General features: G+C 43.8%; 2 protein-coding genes across 3 annotated transcripts in view; both read left to right on the top strand.

Moving 5' to 3' along the window:
• The first annotated feature begins 738 nt into the window (after nucleotides 1–738).
• znf280d (zinc finger protein 280D) lies at nucleotides 739–16,660 on the top strand. 2 transcript variants are annotated; one of them, XM_084436971.1, is made up of 18 exons: nucleotides 739–849; nucleotides 5,162–5,328; nucleotides 5,651–5,841; nucleotides 5,987–6,086; nucleotides 7,379–7,597; nucleotides 7,700–7,777; nucleotides 8,281–8,387; nucleotides 8,528–8,697; nucleotides 10,350–10,507; nucleotides 10,622–10,722; nucleotides 11,014–11,160; nucleotides 11,774–11,908; nucleotides 12,027–12,244; nucleotides 12,457–12,591; nucleotides 12,700–12,765; nucleotides 12,935–13,099; nucleotides 13,822–13,869; nucleotides 14,759–16,660. In XM_084436971.1, the coding sequence occupies exons 2-18, from the start codon at nucleotides 5,169–5,171 to the stop codon at nucleotides 15,888–15,890; spliced, it is 3,330 nt and encodes a 1,109-aa protein (XP_084293097.1). In that variant the 5' UTR covers nucleotides 739–849; nucleotides 5,162–5,168; the 3' UTR covers nucleotides 15,891–16,660. The 2 variants fall into 2 exon arrangements, with proteins under 2 accessions (XP_084293097.1, XP_084293096.1); XM_084436970.1 differs by having other exon boundaries at nucleotides 12,451–12,591.
• Nucleotides 16,661–17,431: 771 nt separating this feature from the next.
• ist1 (IST1 factor associated with ESCRT-III) overlaps nucleotides 17,432–19,619 on the top strand; it is a 7,026-nt gene continuing 4,838 nt past the window's right edge. The window contains exons 1-6 of the mRNA XM_084436635.1: nucleotides 17,432–17,521; nucleotides 18,202–18,301; nucleotides 18,470–18,650; nucleotides 18,866–18,953; nucleotides 19,213–19,296; nucleotides 19,525–19,619. The exon at nucleotides 19,525–19,619 is cut by the window's right edge and continues 16 nt beyond it. Of these exons, the coding sequence (XP_084292761.1) occupies nucleotides 18,214–18,301; nucleotides 18,470–18,650; nucleotides 18,866–18,953; nucleotides 19,213–19,296; nucleotides 19,525–19,619 (536 nt within the window). The 5' untranslated portion in view covers nucleotides 17,432–17,521; nucleotides 18,202–18,213. The remainder of the gene's footprint in view (nucleotides 17,522–18,201; nucleotides 18,302–18,469; nucleotides 18,651–18,865; nucleotides 18,954–19,212; nucleotides 19,297–19,524) is intronic.

Raw genomic sequence — 19,619 nt, 5'->3', positions numbered from 1 at the left:
CAACCTGCTGCCATCAGTGCACGGTTTGTTTACATGATACTGGGCGCGTCCATGAATATCCGACACAATGACGTTCCATGTAGTGTCCGAAAACCTTTTAATTGTTCCCTATGTAGTTCACTATACGGGGGACACTACATAGGGAATAGGGAGTGAGTGAACGAGGGAACGATTTCAAACACAGCTATTGTGTTTTTGATGTTCTGGGACCACTGCCTCTTGTGATAGCAACATAGAACTACAGGTCAACAACTGGATACTATTGGAGGAAGGGAGGGAAAGAGGGAAGGAAGGGAGGGAAAGAGGGAAGGAGGGAGGGAAAGAGGGAAGGAGGGAGGGAAGGAAGGAAGGAAGGAAGGAAGGAAGGAAGGAAGGAAGGAAGGAAGGAAGGAAGGAAGGAAGGAAGGAAGGAAGGAAGGAAGGAAGGAAGGAGGGAGGGAAAGAGGGAAGGAGGGAGGGAGGGAGTGACAACCGGACATTTGCTATCTTTGGTGCGCTGGCTTACAGCCACGCACAAAAATGGATGCTCACAACTTTGTGGTACAACCATATGTTTGAACCCGAATTGGATCCATAGGACATAGAAGACTCAGAGTCAACAATCTCGTTTGTTTCAGCCTGTAACAGAATGGTAGGCGAATTTTCTTCCATGTCCAATATAAATTGATTATGTAGTGAGTTTTGTCCAAGCCTTCTAGGCACCATAACCCAGCAACGGTTGGTTAGCATTCAGGGCCAGAGAAGAAGAAATTTCCCATCAAGCCTTACGGTTTCAATGGACGCTCGCGCTGCTCCTCTATGCTGTAGTTGTAGTATGTTTTATCACGTAAATACACTTTAAAATCGAAGGTAAGTTGACTCTTAACTCAATCACTCGTATCTTGAATCTACTAATCTGAAACGTGCATTGTTCAATTATAATATCTATGCATTAAAAGTTGAAACACTGGTCATGGTCGGATGCTGCAATGCTATCGCGCCATACCGACGCCATATTGACCAATAGCGCCAACGTTAGCCAGCAATCATATAATCATAGCGAGCTCTAGCTAAGAAATTGGACTCTGCTCTGTCTTTGAATCTAATTATCCATAGCAGTGACCGTCTTATCTGCACATGTAGTAGGATCTGCGCACAATGCGGCCCACAACAGCACTCCAAGCTTGGAGAATAGCTAACAGTTATGCTAGCTAGCTAACGTTAGTTCGGGAGGGGAATTGCACCCATTGTTATCCATTGCTAACGCGGTTAGGTGTAAAACCTGTAATTGTTTCAAGGGTATAATTGAACTACGAACCAATATTACCTAGCGTCTAGTTTTATAAACTAGGCATGTTAAGTAACGTGTCGTGATTTGATCGAAACCGGTAACGGTAGGTCGGAAGCGCTACCCATCTCACTACACTAGCTAAGCTAACGACGGTCTATTTTCACTGATAACTTATCCCCAGAAACAAATAAGCAGAGGTGTAAAACTGCTTCAGAAAGTAAAAACACTAACCATGTAGGCTGTTGCTCCACCCATGCACGGAACCAGCTGAATTCACTATTTAACGTTAGTTCCCCTAACGTCACCTGGCCGAAGACTAGTTGTGCTAATGAGAATCAGCTGGTTTATTTTGGTTTAGCTATTAGGATGGTCTCACGAGGCTAGGGTTTTACACATCTGCAAATAACAGTGCTAACGAGCTAAAAATAACTGTTATATGCATGTGCAACTATCGGATGGTTTTGCTATGGATATAAATGAATGAGGCAATGGGATTTCTAGCCTTCGCCACACTTAACTGTTGTCTTACTTTTGGCTAGCTATATTGTATCTTGCAGGCCTGGTCTAACGTTAGCTACGCCCTAGGCTAGAGCCAAACAACGTTGGTGCTAGCTACAAGCCTCTGGTTGTAGCTAGCAAGCTAATTAGCAGATTCAACGGGTATTGGTCACAAGAAATTGCTAGCCAATTAATCTACCCTACATCGAGTGGATATTACAAGGCTAGTCTAGTTAGCTAATGATGTTTTAAAATGCAGCTAATGTTAGCCATGAAAACATTCAATTCTCGTCATAGCTAGCCACTAGCTAGCGTTAGCTCACTGTTATCATGTTGACGGCCGGTGATGAGCTAGTGCTAGCTAACGTTAGATGTGTATGGCCACAATAACGTTATCTAACATCTCTTTCTAACATAACAGTGAAGATGGCACTAAGCTTCAGCTGGTTAGCAGTTGCATTAACGTTAGTGCCAAGTGTTTCACCTTCTACTTGTACAGGCCTAGCAGGCCAACGGGGACTGCGTTACCTACGTTTTTCCCCATGCCGGTGTTGTTAAAAGTTCGCCTACCTCCTCACGATGACCTACCACCTATTATATTATGTTCGTATCCTGTCGGGTAGGGAATGTCTATCAGAATGTCCTACGACCCATTTTATTGTGCTTAATTCATGGGTAGCGCATCCTGTCAGGTAGGAAATATTGATAGATAATTCGACATTTCCTACCTGACAGGATGCACAATATTGGGTCGTAGGGCATTCTGATAGACATTTCCTCTCTGACAGGAATGCTCTATAAGTACACTAGGGCATTTTGATCATGATTCTGATAGACATTCAGGTAGGAAATGTCCGTCAGAATGGGGCATGTGCCCCACCAGATTTTGGATGTCTGGTCTCTTTTCTTTTATTACTTTTTTATACTAGCTTATTTTTTATTATAATAATTCATTCTGAGCGCTGATCAACCATCATATGTCAAAAACATTCACTGAAAATGGCTATGCAAAAAGCTGTAGTAGGTGCGTTATTCAATGTTTTGGTGGAGGCAGTGGCCGATGAGGATTTTATTAAAGGATATGGACACTGAATTTCATGTTTAGCCCTATTCCTGGCTTCCCTGGCATGTATCTGACTAGTACAGGTTAAAATATTTATGTTTTGTGCAGTACAGAGTTCTGTGTCAAAAACGTCGGCGAGCGCACCCTGGCTTGTTGCTAGCTATGGTCACACTCGGAAAAACTCTAAAAAAGTATGATATATGTGGATTTCAAGTTCAGGAATTAAATGGTTTATGCTTACCAAGCTCTGAAGTTGTCCTGTAAACACCATATGTCCTTTTGCCTCTGCATTTCGAAACAACAGTAACTTGTAAACAGTACTAATTTCACCGAACACACAACAGCCATCCCTTTACGCTGTAAACCTCTGCGAAATTCGGATGAGGCTCAGAGCGTGTTGCTCCATAGACAACAATGAAAAGCAACGCGCAGAGTTAAAGGTGCTCAGTTCGATTTTTTTCGCCCACTAGATGGGGCAGTGGTGCAGCGTATCGGATATAAACAAGTGGGCTTTTTCACTCCATAGGGTGCCGTTCAGGGGGTGGGGCTCAGCGCCGGGCCGGCTTCACTCACACTTCACTAAAAAGAAATTCTGCATTTGCTACACCGTTGGCTATATTTTCTGTACAGATAGTTATGACTCCCGTGGACCTATTTATTGCATATTGGATTTTTATTTTTTATTTTTAAAAAATAAAAATCGAACAGAGCACCTTTAAATTTTTCTGGAAAAGATATTCACGGAGGATGCGCCCTATGATTGTAGTGTTCTGTTGCTTGGCAACGTATAGCGCAGGCCAGGGACAATGCTGTGCGCTTTGCGTTTTTAGCAGGCCCAGGTGCAGGGGGGCCATCGGGAGCACCGGGAATTCTCCCGGTGGTGAATTTGCAAAATGTAGGATGGTAGGGGAAGGTAGGGGACTACCGCTACCTGATTGGGTCGTGAAGCGCCCCCATGATTGGCTATTCATGTGACTGTGTTGGTAGGGGAATATCGCTAATCAGGGCCTTTTTCATGGTTAGACACATCTCTTGATACAACATTATTACAGGACTGCCAAGTAGGGCTGCTCGATTATGGCAAAAATCATAATCACGATTATTTTGATTGATATTGAGATCATGATTATTTAACATGATTATTCATAGAATTTGTTTTTGTAATCAAAAGTTTTAACATTTTCTTAACAAATCAAATTACACATTGACTTTGATAACAATTAATTTATTAAATGTTGACAGTGGCTTTTCTTTTTAACAATGTTCTTTGGATTAGATACATGTCTCCCATGGGAGACAAATAGTGAACCTTGATAAATAAATAAATAAAACTGATAAAGAAGCTTCAAAGCACCGCCACCACCACAGAAGAAGACTACCTCGGAAAAATAATTTCACTAGGACAGAACTCGTCTAAATAAGCTATTTAATGGTAGCACCGAGGCTTAAAAACCAGCATTTGTTAAAATAGACCCTTTTGCTTAGGTAAGTGAAGTTTCATGTTTATCTGACACTTGTAAATATGAGCGCCTCTCCCAAATAGGCCGACACCAATTTATTTTGACGGCAAAGTGAATGGACCGGCAAAGGACTGTTGTCTGGCATGAGCGAGCGGAATGCGACAACGGGACTGAGAAGGGCTTCTTTGAGGGGCAGCTACGACTGCGTAGCAAATTTTACACACCGTGTCAACTTGGTCCAAATCTGTCTCCGCGAACCCATAGTGTTTCCACACCACTGACGTTGTTTTAGCTCTCTTGTCCACCTCTCTTTCTGCTGCCATAATCTTCTTCTTGTCGTGTTTTGTTCGAGAGGAGCATGCGTGCGCCTCGCTTGACAACTCATCTCGCTTTGAACTTAAGTGTTTTGGGGCTTGGGGGGTGGGGGAGGGGTCAAGTACAGTATAGCTCTGCAGTGTAGGGTGCGCTCGATTTGTGCTAAATCGTTTTTATGGCGATTATTTTGTTTTAATGATCGTTGATAGCCTCAATCTTAATCTATATTAAAATCCGATTAATCGAGCATCCCTACTGCCAAGTTTGACCAATAGCTTGGAGTGAGATTTACCCCCTGTATATTTCCAATACTGAATTCGTCGGATATACTAGGCCGGTCACCGATCTTGGCTGATCAGCTAAAAATCACCCCATTCCGATCTATCGGTGCATGCCTACTCTGGATTGAGCTCCGAATACCAACCTGCCGAACGATTAGTGGAATACTCGAATTACTCGGGCCAGCCCTACAAATTGGTGCACACAAATTCACCAGAATTCAGGAAATTAAGTTTTTGACCCCCACTTAATCTGTCGCTCTCATATATTTTGCAGGTTCACAATGTCTGAACTTTTTATGGAATGTGAAGAGGAGGAGTTGGAGCCATGGCAGATACAGGTCCCACAAATCAACTTGGTGGACGATAATGATGACGATGACGAGCTCATTTTCGTTGGGGAGCTCAGTTCAGCTAACGTCACCATCGACAACGGTAGACCAAGTATGTATAGGTTAAACCTGTTGGAACTGGTTAATATCACTCCTCAGTCAGTATATATCGCCCACCCATGCCATCATAGATTTTGGCGTAGTTGGATAAAGCGGTTGTCAGAGTTGGTCACTTGCGTGTTTGTATGTCAGAGGACATGGTATTGAATCCAGCGTGGGCCAAGTGAGGGTGGAAGCAATGCTGATAAGCGACGCAGTGACACCTGTTACTTACTGTACTTAATGTACTTACGTGATTTATGACTACAGTTAACAGGCCCATTTCTTTAGATTATTAAGGCTCTTATGTTTCTCTGTGTGCCGTGTCTTCGTAGCAAACAACCAAAGTAATGTCAAGACAATACCAGTGCAAACTGCCGCAGCTGGACGTCCGGAAGCCAACAGGATGCCATTGACACCGACTTCAAATGTCCAATCTCTGAATCCTCAACCCACCCTGGGAGTAGGCCAGCCCCTTTCACAGTCCATCACAGTAGCAGCACAGCCCATCATCATCAACAACCAGGTAGCTAAACTGTAAATTAGCTCCTTCACCCATCTGCAGTGGCAATGCTTTCGGTTGAACAGTTGGTTACAAAATGCGGTAACATTACATGACAGTTGCATCGGCTTAACCTTTTACTGAAAATGTGGTTCCATTTTTTTCATAGGGTTACTTTGTGAGCTCACCACAGCTATCAAACAACTCAACCTTCATCACCTCTTTGGGTAAACAGTATCCCCCAGGAACATCCTTCACCATAGTTCCTGGTAAGACTGGAAATCAGTATAGTTTTCAATAGAGATGTAATGGTATGAAAATGTCATCACAATTATAGTGACCAAAATTATCTGTTTTATTGTGGTATTGTTAAAATGTGCTGAAAATGTTCAAAAACTACTGTCACACACTACGTCATTTCACCAAGTTCTATATTGAAAACAAATAAAATTGTCAGCAGAATGCACTTTTTGTTTGCATAAACATTAAAATAATGCATCTTTGAAACTGTTGCTTACTTTGGTTGATGGTGGACAGTATTAACTGAGTTTTTCAAAGCACTGTGATCGAACACAGTTTTAATAATTTTATCGCAATGAATTTAATCATATTTTATTGTGGTTTATCATACCGGTTATCGTTACATCCCTAGTTTTCAAGATTGGCAAGGCACTAGTCTGGAGTAAAACATTGGCATAGGGGCCAGTACTAGCGTATGCACTTCTGCCAGTCCATTGAGTCTGCCCTGTGTCATTGTACTGTACTTTGAAAAAGGCACCTGGTTGGGTCACATTTTACCGCCCTTGCCAAAGTGCCGCTCTAGGCACTTGCCTTGTTCACCTATATGGACGTGCTGACCCTGATGGGGTCGGAGGTGGTGCATTACCTTTCAAATCCAGCTGCATTTGAACAGCCAATCATGAAAAGGGGGGTGGGAGTTTTGCATCCTCCCCGCACAGCCCACTATCTGCGCGGGCCAATCATCCACCACACAAAATCCAAGTGTATTCCCACTAGCCTCGCGTCACCAGTCTCTCCTCGGGGAGAAGAGCCTGGTGTCTATTTACTTCACTGCCTTAAGCCTGCCCATTCTTCCGGCTCGAGCCTGTAGAGCCCGCCTCCTACTTACGCTTGCTTTATTTTTCCTTAACCAGTAACTTTACGCATTTCTTAGTTCCCCTCGCATCTTCTTTTACAATTTTCGTCGGTGTTATGCCTGGTGATGCCATCGCGAATGTTATCTACTCGAAACTTCACCATGTGCAGCCTACAGTAAAATCATTACAGACCGGAAGATTATGCGATGCGTCATCCTAGGCGCTTCCCCTCTAGACCGGCAAAACAACTGCGAAAGAGACAGGCCCCAGACTATATTCCCACTGGTGTCCACGAATATCACAGCTTGTTCCCAGAAGTTCATCGCCGCAGCGAGAGTTTCTGGGAACCCAGATTAGCGCGGCAAAACCAGAAATGTTGAGCCACAAATAGAAGGTTGCCATTGGATATGACGGATCATGCATGTATATAACACATTGTGATTTGGGATTATCCTGTCTTGCAGCAGGTCAGCAACAGTTTTTGCCGCAGCTGGCTCCCAGCAATCCCACACCTGGGGTAGTCCACAGGCCGCAAGTACAGCAGATCAGCAAAAATGTAGTGACACTGTCCAATGTCCAGAGCCCTGCCGCATTCTCCCAGACGCCTGCTCAAGCATCCAGACTTCTTCCGCAGCCTGTCCAGATTGTGTCGGGGCCCATTAAAGCCCAGAGCACCAACAAGGGTAAAGCCTTAGATGATATTGTGTGGTGTTGCCTTGATACTCTGATGCCTGCTCTTTGATAACTTAACACACTCTGACTGGCTGGTCCCTCTCCTTACACAGACAATAACTCAGTCAAAAGAAGTTTACCTCCAGATCAAAACGAGAGCACAGTTAAAAGGTCCAAGACTGATGTTACAGGTAGGTTATTGTGGTTTTCATATTGGTAGATGTATTGATCACAAAGGACAAAACAAATAATCACACAATCAAGAACACACCCTGCTTTGTCACACTGTCCTTCCCAGGGTGTTTGTCATCAGTTTGAACCAGGGCTGCGTTTCCCAGAGGCATCGTAGCCCTGCGTTCATCGTAGCGCTACGATGAACGCCGTAGCTTACGATGAACGTAGCGCTACGATGCCTCTGGGAAACTCAGCCCAGGTTTGTTAAAGCCGTGTTAATCTGTACACTATCTTTCCATAAGATTTGACGTATTGAATCTTGAAAACAGCAGGTCAACTTTCCAAATTTGCAAGTCACGAAACAATCACATTTTAAAACAGTCCTGGCTGTGTGAACCTGGCTTTAGCCTCGTCAAGCCCAAGCCTCTACCCCAGTGTTCTCAGGCTGACGGTAGGGATCACAAAACTGAAGCACATCTCATCCCACTTGGAATACCTTTTACTGTGGTCATTTTGGCAGGATCTACCAAAGCCGGCGACCAATCAGAAAACGGTACCTTCAAGCTAAAGTGTCCTAAGTGCAGAGAGCAGTTCTTCGAACAGGAAGTCATGAAAATTCACATGAAGGTGAGAATGCTTCCGTCATTCTAAAATTGTATGTCTTAACATTCAGCACAGTATGTAAATGCTTCTTTCTCCTAGTTAAATGTTTTTGACAATTTAGATAATGTTGTGTATGCTTTTTTTTGTAATTTCTTTAATTTCAGGCCTGCTGTCCACACCTTGTAGAATGTCTCTTTCCAGGCAAACGCATCATGCTTGTCAAAGACTTCTACTATGGTAGACATGAGGGAGACGGGCTCAAGCAGCAGGGCATCAAGACCAACACTACCTTTAAGTGCCAGAGCTGTTTGAAAGTTCTCAAGAACAATGTCAGGTATGTCCAGAACTACTGACTTCAATCGAATCAAAATCAAATCTGTTTTGTCACATCACTGTACCAGCGAGTGAAGTTCTTGGGTGTGTGAACCACCAACGTGCAGTTGCATTATGCAGTACATACAATAAAATTAAACACAGCATATTATAGGCTACATATAATACACTATAGACATGTAGACATATATACATTATAGACATAATAGACGTATGATACATTATCAAGATGCATAGATGGTATCGATTTTCTGGAGGGAGAGAAGCTCACTTAGCCAACAAGCATGGATTTCACTGTAGATGCAGCTTTTTTTTTTTTTGAATGAATAAAACAATTTATTGTTGTGTATAATGAACTACAGACGGACGCTCAATTAGGCAATTTTAACATATGAGGAGGTGATTGCTTATTGACAATAGATGGAGTATATACATTTTATTTTTTAAATTATAACAAGCATTTTAGATCTACCTATATTACTGTAATCCTAACAGTTCATCATAACTTCAAATCCTGGACTGTGAAATTAAAAAATATATGTCTCCACATATGTAAAAATGTTACATTTTCATATTGGTATTAAGGGAAAATGTAATGTTTGTATTCCCTGTGATTAAGTACTGCCCATAGAGGGTGATGAAAGCATACAGCAAGAGAGATCTGAGCACTTCAGGCCTCATCACACACTTCCTTCTCAGATGGATGACTTTCAGTCCACGTTCCCACTAGGGCCAGAGATGAAAAATGGTTACTAGTTTGGATGGTGTAAGATCTGCTCCTTTGATTAAATAACTTCACTTCAGACCGTTGCAGGAAAAGCCTCTGTAAGCTCCTTTTAATGAGAAGACGTGTTTGTGTTGCAACCAGAGCCTGGCAGCAGAGGTCATAGTTCGTCCACATAAAAATCCCTATTAGGGGAGCTGAGGTAGCAGAATGTGTCGGCTGAAAAATGGGGCTTGCCTTGTCAGGTCAGTAGTGGCAGGTAGAGGTAGGAAGGCTCACAGCAACCACAGAGCACCACATCATTAAGCAAAACAAAAAGCTGCTTGTAATTGCCGGTATTATAATGGCCATTATGCATGCTTAGAAAGCGAGATGCATGGAGAATGGGCTTTAATTTGTCTTGTTTTTTGTGTTTTTATTTTATTATTTTTTTTGTATAAACCTTAGGGATTGAGACACAGCTTTAGTGAGCACACAGGCCATGCGCGGTTTTTAAGTGTTATTTTAATTCTGCTTGGCTGTGTGTTGGTTCTACACACTAAGGTTTTTTTCTTTCTCAAATGGAGGTTAAAGGTGAAATTGTGCAGCCTACTTATTTATGCCTGTTTTAGTCATGGCGTCGAGGGAAATATTTGACCAAAAGTTTTATGCGTGTGCAAGGAAGCATTGCAAAGCTCCCTACTACAGTATACTGAATGGTTTAATGCGTTCACCTGTTTCATTTGCATATTTGCAAATGTGATTTTATAACAGTTTATTAATTAATGCATGGCTATATTTGTAACTAGAAAGAGATGGAGGCACTCTTCTAGTCCTAGTTATACCCAGAAAGTACAAAGGTGTACAATGTGTTCTCCTGTTTTTTTTAAAATGCAATTTTTCTTTTCTCATAACCTTTAAATGTGTTAATGCGGTGTCTCACCACTCAGGTTCATGAACCACATGAAGCACCACCTGGAGCTGGAGAAACAGAACAGTGAGAGCTGGGAGAGCCACACTACCTGCCAGCACTGCTATCGACAGTACACTACCCCCTTCCAGCTGCAGTGCCACATTGAGAGCGCCCATAGCCCATATGAATCTTCAAGTAGGACATGCCTATCATTTTGAACACTTAAAAAGCCACCGGTTATTACACATCATGATGCCAGTTTTAAACAGGCTAAGTCAAATTGCTTCATTTTGTGTCATTTTTTTTCAGCCAATTGCAAGATATGTGAACTGGCTTTTGAGTCTGAGCAAGTACTTCTAGAACACATGAAGGACAACCACAAGCCTGGGGAGATGCCATACATGTGCCAGGTTTGTTGATTTAACAGGTTGTACGTCAACATTACAGTAGGTGTGTTCGCACCCGTCTTGCACCCCTGCTGCTAGCTACTGAAATAAATTGCTCTTTCCATACACATCTTGTATATTGTACGTTGTCTTCTGTTACTACTTCTTTACTGCTGTACTTGTTTTAGCATTCTTTTGAGGAGAACTAGTAAGCACTTGATTGCACCCGTGTCTTGTACATATGTCATATAAAAACGGCTACCACCTAGCCTCATATTCACCACCAATACCTGAATGTTGTTTTTTTTCTCACAGGTCTGCAACTATAGGTCCTCATTCTTCTCTGAGGTGGAGACACACTTCCGTAGTGTGCATGAAAACACTAAAGATCTTCTCTGTCCTTTCTGCCTAAAAGTTCTACGAACTGGTCATGTGTACATGCAGCACTACATGAAACATCAGGTAAGTGACTTCTGAGTTACATTTTGCACTTTTGACACTCGTATTCCTAGATCTTTTTACTGGGCCAGCTGACTTGTTTCATGTTTTCATGTTTTGGCTGACTAAGCCGAGTCAGTCCATATCCTGATTCAACCTCATAAACCATTGAATAAACTTAATTTGTCTGATTTGGGGTCTCAAAGCTGGCTGATTTTGTGTCAGAGGAATTGGAACTCACTTGTGAATTGCCCTCTAGGCTTTCACGTGGAGGTTGGATTGATTTGGTTGTCTGCTGCACACCTTGCTGTAATACATAACAGGCTGACAGCAGTCTGCATCCCCTCACCTGCCTTTAGTTTAAGGGGCTCTGACTAGCAGAAAGGAACCATATCAACTCATGGAATCGGTGTATGTCGCAGCCGTAAACACGTGCCAAGATCAGAAACGTGAGAACAATATTAAAATGTAGCTTAAGTCGTGGTGGCTTTTTTTTTCACTGGGACAAGCTGTTAGTAAACTGGATTTGTGCTGTCATTCATACAATAAGAGAATAAAATGTATTTACCAGATGTTTCTGAAGTTACCTCCTTTTGAATCATGCTTTTTATGCATGTTTTTATGTCACGTTTTCCAGAGAAAGGGAATCCATCGTTGTGGGAAATGCAGACTAAATTTCCTCACCTACAAGGAGAGAGTAGATCACAAGTTGCATTTTCATAAGACTTTCAAAAAACCCACAGCCCTGGAGGGCCTTCCCCCTGGAACCAAGGTTTGGCCCATTTATACTACTTAATGCATCTGTGCCATGTCTCTTTTTGTAGCTCTCTATATGTTTGGATAGAACAAGGAACTACATAAATACAGGTTTTGCTTTCCCCTTCTCTCAGGTAACCATTCGGGCGTCCTTTACTGGGCCGGTTCCCACATCTCCCAGCATTCCAAAATCTGTTGTAAGTGTTGTTACAGATGTTCAAGGTGCCCAAAAGTACACCCAAACTCAGGCCAATGCTGGACCCAAGTCCAAATCTGCCAAACAGAAAGAGAAGGCAACCAAGAAAAAAGAGAACCAGCCCAAGAAGAACAACAAGGCGCTAAAGAACCTCAGGTCAGACTCACTCACTCACTCACTCACTGACTCACTCGCTCACTCACTCACTCACTCACTCGCTCGCTCACTGACTCGCTCACTTACTGACTTACTCGCTCGCTTGGCTGGCTGGTTTTCTCCATGATGCCTTTAAAAGCTGTTTATGCCACCACATTTGAAAGTGAAGTCAACCACGATATTAACACGTTATTTTCCCTAACTAGATATAGTGGTGGAAAACACACATGCATCGAATGTGAAACAACGATCGACAACTTCGTCTCTCACTATCCATCTGTTGTAACTTGTGGTGCGTGCAAGTATCGGACAAGTTGCAAAGTCTCAATTGGAAATCATATGATAAGGTAACAGTTGACTCAGAGATTTTTTTTATCAGAGATTGTTAATCAAAGCCATTCTCAAACCCACTTGTATGTTTTGGTATTCTAACATAATTAATGTTTTTTTCCTAGGTTTCATAGTACTATAAAAGACAAATATAAAAGGATGGATCGACGAAGAATTCCACCAGTCTTAAAGTACGTGCCCTTTACCAACCAAACTGGGAGTCGAGACATTATTCTACAAAGGCAATGTTCTGACGAAGTAGAATGCACCCAATGTTAGGATAGAGCAGGTCCTATAATAATGCCATTACACCTGGTTTGTTATTGAAGTTAACATTGGACTTGCTGTTGTCGCTTACAGAGGTTTAACCCTGGTCTGTTTGAACTGTGACCTCCTGGTGGATGCATCTGAAAGTGACCGTATGACTAAACATCTGACAGACAGACCACATCATGTCTGCAAGGTCATTGAGGAGAGATCGACACCCAAGTCTTCCTTATTTTCTCGTGCAGACAGCGGTAAACGGTGAGCGGCTAACTCTCATAGCCTTGTTTCTGTTCATATTCGTAAGTATAATAGAATTTGATAAAGTACCTGTGAGACTTGGGAGTCCCAGAACTATGAGTTGTTTTGAGGTATCATTTATTTTGAGAAATCTACCATATACTTTTACATTGGGCTAGTTGGGATGCATATTAAGCACATTTTAAAGACCCTTGTAAATGCAAATGTGGCCTTAATTGATACTGGAAAACAGTGTTTAATTAATGTGTCTAAAATAAGGTTATTTGAAGTCACTGGGAAGCGGGGAAAATAAGAAGGTCATTGTAGGATCACTTGCACAAAAACGCCTTGCTTAATTGTAGTTTTGCCAGTACACATGAGACCCTAAGTTCAAATGTAATCATGTGAACTTGATAAGTATGAAAGATGTGCCTCTTTCATTGTGCTATGGGGGTTGTTTTTAGAATCCTCCAGAGATTTTGATTGGAATAATTCCATGCTAATTGATATTGATGCTAAATGCTGTGTGTCTGAGGAATTAATGTTTCTGGCTAAGGATGTTGCTTTGTGGGACTGCATTTACAAATTTCACTTCATTTCGGACCAACTTGCTCCATTTAGAGACTAGAAGCTGAGAAGCCAGATCCCAACACTGCAATGCTTTTGAAGGCTTCTGCCGCCTGCTATAATGACATTTCTCATCTGATGATGATTTCATATTTGTTTTTGTTCTGCTCTTTCAGGGAGCATGTTCAACAGTTACAAGCCACCAATAAGATCCTTTTGCTGCGGTAAGTTTGGGGGGGAAAAGTGGTGATGGTGGCGGCATTAGACCAGAATCACATTGACCTCAAATGGGTGGGGGTAACCCTGGGCACATAGAAACACCTCACAAACACTCATATTTTACTCACTTAATTATACTTAATTATTTTACTCAAATTTTATTTATAAAGCACATCGCTTTATAACAAAACAACCAAGGTTGACCAAAGTGCTGTACAGGTCCAGAGCAACAAACACAGCACGCAACAGAACACTACAATACACCATACACGATAAGAAATATACAATACGGGGCCATCGGGTGTCCAGCTCAACCTGAGTGGAAGGCCTGGGAGAAAAGGTGAGTCTCAGCTTAAAAATCTCTACAGTCTGGGCAGACCTAATGTGCCAGGGCAGACTGTTCCAGAGCCTAGGAGCAGCCGCCCCAAAGGCTCGGTCACCTCTAGTCTTCAGCTGAGTCTTTGGGACAGCCAGCAGTAGCTGATTAGAGGATCTCAGGGCTCTAGCTGGGGCATGAAAGTGCTGGAGTTCAGCAAGATACTGAGGTGCCAGTCCATTTACAGTTTTAAAAACAAACAACAAAATCTTATCAATTCTAAAGCGCAAGGGGAGCCAGTGGCGCGAGGCCAAGATTGGGGTGATGTGGTCACGCTTTTGTTTGCCAGTGAGGAGACGAGCTGCTGCATTCTGCACAAACTGCAGGCAATGCATCAGTGACTGGTCAATGCCGACATACAAAGAATTACAATAATCAAGATGTTTCTCTCTCTCTCTCTCTCTCTCTCTCTTTCTCTCTTTCTCTCTTTCTCTCTCTCTCTCTCTACTCTCTCCTTCATTGGAAATCAGGTCTATATGCAAGTGCTATAGTATATTGTTCTCCTCTTTCCCCAACAGATTTCCCCCAAACGTGAAGCCTGCAGTCCAATCGGTCCCGTCCACTACTGGGGGAGAGGGGAAGGAGGTGGGCCAGGCTCAGAATCTTCAACCTAAAGACGACGTCATTCTGATAGATGATGAAACAACTGCTCAGCAGCCAGCAGATGCAGCGAAGCAAGGGTCCTCGGCTATTGACCTGACCCAGGAGGACACAGCGGCAACCCCCATGGAGGGCCTAGTGGTAGGGGACCAAGGGAAGGAGGAGTCCGGGCCCAGGCCCCCTTCTCCTCCGGTGACCTGTGAGATTGATGAAGGCGCGGTGCGTTTGGACGAGTCACCCAATAAGTTGGGCTCAATGGGCGTTGACATTGGTGAGCAGGCCCGTTCTCCCCCAGAACTCCGCACCACCTCTGTGAGCCTGGGGGATGAATCGATGGGGACTGTGCCACCAGAGGCGAGCTCCCTGGTCAGTGAGAGTCCTGCAGAAGATGATCTTAACCCCCCAGAGGAGGGTTGTGGTTTGCCCTCGGACAAGTCACCGAGTAAGCTGGGCTTGGAAGTCGGTGAGCAGACCTGTTCTCCCCCAGAACCCCACACAGCCTCTGTGAGCCTGGGGGACGAAACGACGGGGACTGTGCCAGCAGAGGCGAGCCCCCTGATCACTGATGAGAGTCCCACAGAAGATGATCTTAACCCCCCAGAGGAGGGTTGTGGTTTGCCCTCGGACAAGTCACCGAGTAAGCTGGGCTTGGATGTCGGTGAGCAGACCTGTTCTCCCCCAGAACCCCACACCGCCTCTGTGAGCCTGGGGGACGAAACGACGGGGACTGTGCCAGCAGAGGCGAGCCCCCTGATCACTGATGAGAGTCCCACAGAAGATGATCTTAACCCCCCAGAGGAGGGTTGTGGTATGCCCTCGGGCGGGTCACCGAGTAAGATGGGCGTGGACGTTGGTGAACAGACCTGTTCTCCCCCAGAACCCCACACTGCCTCTGTGAGCCTGGAGGACGAAACGACAGGGGCTGTGCCAGCAGAGGCGAGCCCCCTGATCACTGATGAGAGTCCCACAGAAGATGATCTTCTCCCCGCAGAGGGTAGTGGTAAGCCCTCCAGTCTGGACCAGCAGAAAGACTCGGCAGCTGTAGAGTAGAGGACAATGGGAGCCAGGAAGATCACTCGATGGGGACTGTGCAAGCGGAGATGAGCTCCCTGGTCAGATTGCAGAAGACGGAAGACAACAGTCCTGCAGAAGACAACCAGAAAGACTCAGCAGCCGTGGAGGACGGATGGAGGTAGTATTGCTGTTGTTTGATGGCTGTGCTGCTCAAGACTAATAGAAAAAACTATTGTTCTATTTTGAAGAATGCTTCATATTACTGAAAATGTATCACTGTTTTCTTGGGATTTACTGTTCTTGGTCAGATTGAGGAAAATGTACTCTGTTCTATGTGATTATAAAACAAAGATTTTTGTCATGTCTAGATCCGCCATTTCCTACCATTATCAGTGCAAGATGCAGTATAATGTCATTTTCTTTCTCAAATCTTTCAATGAAAGTGAAACTAGCTCACACACAATGTATGTAGAGTAGTACTGTATGTCTGACTGGTGATTTGTTTGGGCTCAAGTATTGTAATATTACTGTTTGCAGAAACAGATGGATGAAACGATGCCTCTTCCTGAGAAATTATTGGTAAGGTGTTTAAAACAATCTACTATTGAAGATTTCAGTGCAAAAGCTGTGCTATAAAATAATGTTTTACTCCGACATGTATGTACCCTATAGACATCCATACAATAGAGTACCCTAGTAGATACACGTCTTTTATTGTATTTTAAATACTTCCTTTTTTATGACAAACTGTGATCATGTACCACTCTCCCTTTATCTGTATAATAGGAACTTTCAATCATTGTATATCATTACCTTTACTTGCTATCATGCAAATAAACTTTGGTAAAACAGCAGGTGAATATTCTGACTTGTTTATGAAAGGTCTTTCCTCAGTGGCTGCCCCGTGTCAAAGATGGACAAAAGGAGAACAAGACCCTCATAATAGTATGCGTTCCATTTGTGATATTTAGGAGTGCTACTTTCTGATACCTGAGGTAAAGCAAACAAATGAGCAGAACGTTTGGAAGAGAGCGTAGGAAAATCGATCCCCCCCAGACTCCCTTTTGTTTTTCTTGTGGTACAGTTCCCATGTAAACACATTGCTTGGTTGTCATCACAGGTGGAGATGTTTGAAGAGTTGCTGTCTCGAGAGGGTCTAGTCTAGTCACCCTGTTAAACATGTGAGGGTAAATGGCCAAGTGTTACCATTAATTAGTGATATTATGATATAATATAATGATATTTTTTCTCCATTGTTCCCAGACACATGCGAAATGGAATGTGCACAATAGATGAAACAACAGCAAACACCAAGCTGACAGCTTCTTAATTACATGACTTCATGCTTAATGTTGTATATTTGTGTATGAACAGTGGATAAAAATTATAGCTATACACTACTACCTCCATGACTACCACGGACTGCCACTGCTACAATGTAGAGCCAACACTGCTCTCTAGCGGTCTGTTTTGTAGAGGACTCGAGCCAGAAATAGTAGCCTCGTGAGACCATCCTGATCTCGCGAGCTCACGGGAATAGAGCCCACCTAGCAGCAAAAATTCCCCATGACGTCACACTTAGATGTCAAATTGCGGAAGTGAAGAAGGGACGAACGCAGCAACCCGAACAAGTTGCTGTTTATTCGGCGGATTAGAGATTATATTAGGTAAAGTATGGCATAGGTATAACGTAACGTGGAAACTATTGTGTACAACTGGTTTCTTTATTGATTTAACAGTTAATCTCTGAGTTTCATGTCTAGGTCTCCCAGTCGCTCAGATGTCGAATGGCTTTGTTTACGGGCCAACGTTAGCTATCTAGTGCGAGCTCATCATGTGTCAGATGTCTGGAATTATTCCTGGTTTAAGCACAACAATGGTTACCTGCTAGCTAGATCAAATAGACTCATAACGTTAAAAATGTAGCTAAATTATAGTTTGTAATACATGGCCTGCTAGTCAGTTAAGTTACTTTCTAACTAACGTTAGCTAGCTGGCTAAAAGGTAGCGAGCTAGCTAGATGGTCGCCACAAGCAAGTTCATTTAGCTGCAACATTCAGCTGTAACATTCGCATGCTTCCTGCCCCTTGTTGTTGTTTTTGTTTTTTTTAATCTCACATTGGCGTTGAGGTTTATTTTGGGAGGGCATTGTCGGTCGGCTAAATAAATTGGTCGTTTATCAAATGGACGGGTTTAACCAACGTTATCTATCTGCGGCTGTGTGGTCATTCTCACATGATTGGTACTCTAGCTAGCTAGTTGACGCTGACTCATTGGAGTATGGCGAGGTGGCCTACTAGAACTAGACTCCTGTGTCCTGTCTTGACTTTGTTGTCCCTGTCGACAGAACCTGTCCATCATGCTGGGTGGAGGTTTCAAAGCTGAGCGATTAAGGGTCAACCTCCGGCTCGTCATCAATCGCCTCAAACTCCTAGAGAAAAAGAAGAGTAAGCCAGGAGAATACCCCCCCCCCCACACACACACACACACGCACTGTGTCTACACCTTCCCTTAATTTGTTACAGACACGAGTATGTTCAAATTTCACTCAACTTTCACAGTTCATTCAGTCTGTCTCTCTTCCTCTATTTCTCCCCTCCCATCTCCCTCCATAGCGGAGCTTGCACAGAAGGCGCGTAAGGAGATAGCGGACTACCTGTCATCGGGGAAGGATGAGCGGGCGCGAATCAGGGTGGAACACATCATCAGGGAGGACTACCTGGTGGAGGCCATGGAGATCCTGGAACTCTACTGTGACCTGCTTCTGGCCCGATTTGGCCTCATCCAGTCCATGAAGTGAGAGCTGGCCTGCTGTGCATGACTGTCTGTTCTGAATTCCTGAGTATGTGTCTTTAATAGTGTATTTTGCCCCCTTTTGTCTCACTCTCTCTCCTCCTCTCCCTCTGTGTGCCACGTCGCCTCTTTCCCTACGGCACCCTCTCCTCTTCCTCGCTTGGCCTCCTCTTCTCTCTCCCCTTCTCCCTTTCTCCCCTTCTTCTTCCACCTCCCAGGGAGTTGGACCCAGGCCTTCAGGAAGCAGTCTCCACCCTCATCTGGGCCGCTCCACGCCTGCAGTCCGAGGTCTCAGAGCTCAAAATAGTGAGTACTACTGCTGTAATCTTTCAGCCCTAATTCACTTTTCACAAAGATTCAACCCTAATTCACTATGTGTATTTCATATGGTTATATGACAATACAACTTCCTTGATCCCCTTGGGGCATTTAGTACATGGACTGCAGTGCTTCAGACAATGAATACACAGACATCAACATGTGGCTGGCTGTATACTGTTGTCTATAGTTACCATATGCTGTGTTCTAGAAGCAGGATGATGTCAATGTGCCTCTTACCACGCAGGTGTCTGACCAGCTGTGCGCCAAATACAGCAAGGAGTATGGAAAGCTGTGTAGGACAAACCAGATAGGAACAGTGAACGACAGGGTAGGCATTTTCTCATCAACGGCTCTCTTCATCTATTGTGTGTTAATGCTTGTCTGTGTGCCTTGTAGGCTTGTTTGCTTATACACTCTCTTCCCCCCCGCCTTGCTGTTTGCCTGTCTGAGTAACTGTTGCCTTCAGATGTATGCTTGCTTACCTGTGTCTAAAAGCTGGATATCGACCTCCCTGTCCCTGTCTCTCTCTCACTCTTGTTCTGTCCCCTTGACCCAGCTGATGCACAAGCTGAGCGTGGAGGCCCCTCCTAAGATCCTGGTTGAGCGTTACCTCATAGAGATCGCCAAGAACTACAACGTGCCCTACGAGCC

Source organism: Borostomias antarcticus (assembly GCF_949987555.1).
Source record: "Borostomias antarcticus genome assembly, chromosome: 4".
Lineage (NCBI taxonomy): Eukaryota > Metazoa > Chordata > Actinopteri > Stomiiformes > Stomiidae > Borostomias > Borostomias antarcticus.
The sequence above is the reverse complement of the archived record's forward strand: the minus strand, read 5'-3'. Positions and strand labels throughout refer to the sequence as shown.

Coding starts and splice junctions, on each gene's coding strand:
- znf280d (XM_084436970.1), top strand. CDS start 5,169: ATGTCTGAACTTTTTATGGAATGTGAAGAGGAGGAGTTGGAGCCATGG. Junction 7,778..8,280: donor GTCCAAGACTGATGTTACAG/GTAGGTTATTGT, acceptor TCATTTTGGCAG/GATCTACCAAAGCCGGCGAC. Junction 12,766..12,934: donor AGAATTCCACCAGTCTTAAA/GTACGTGCCCTT, acceptor TGTCGCTTACAG/AGGTTTAACCCTGGTCTGTT.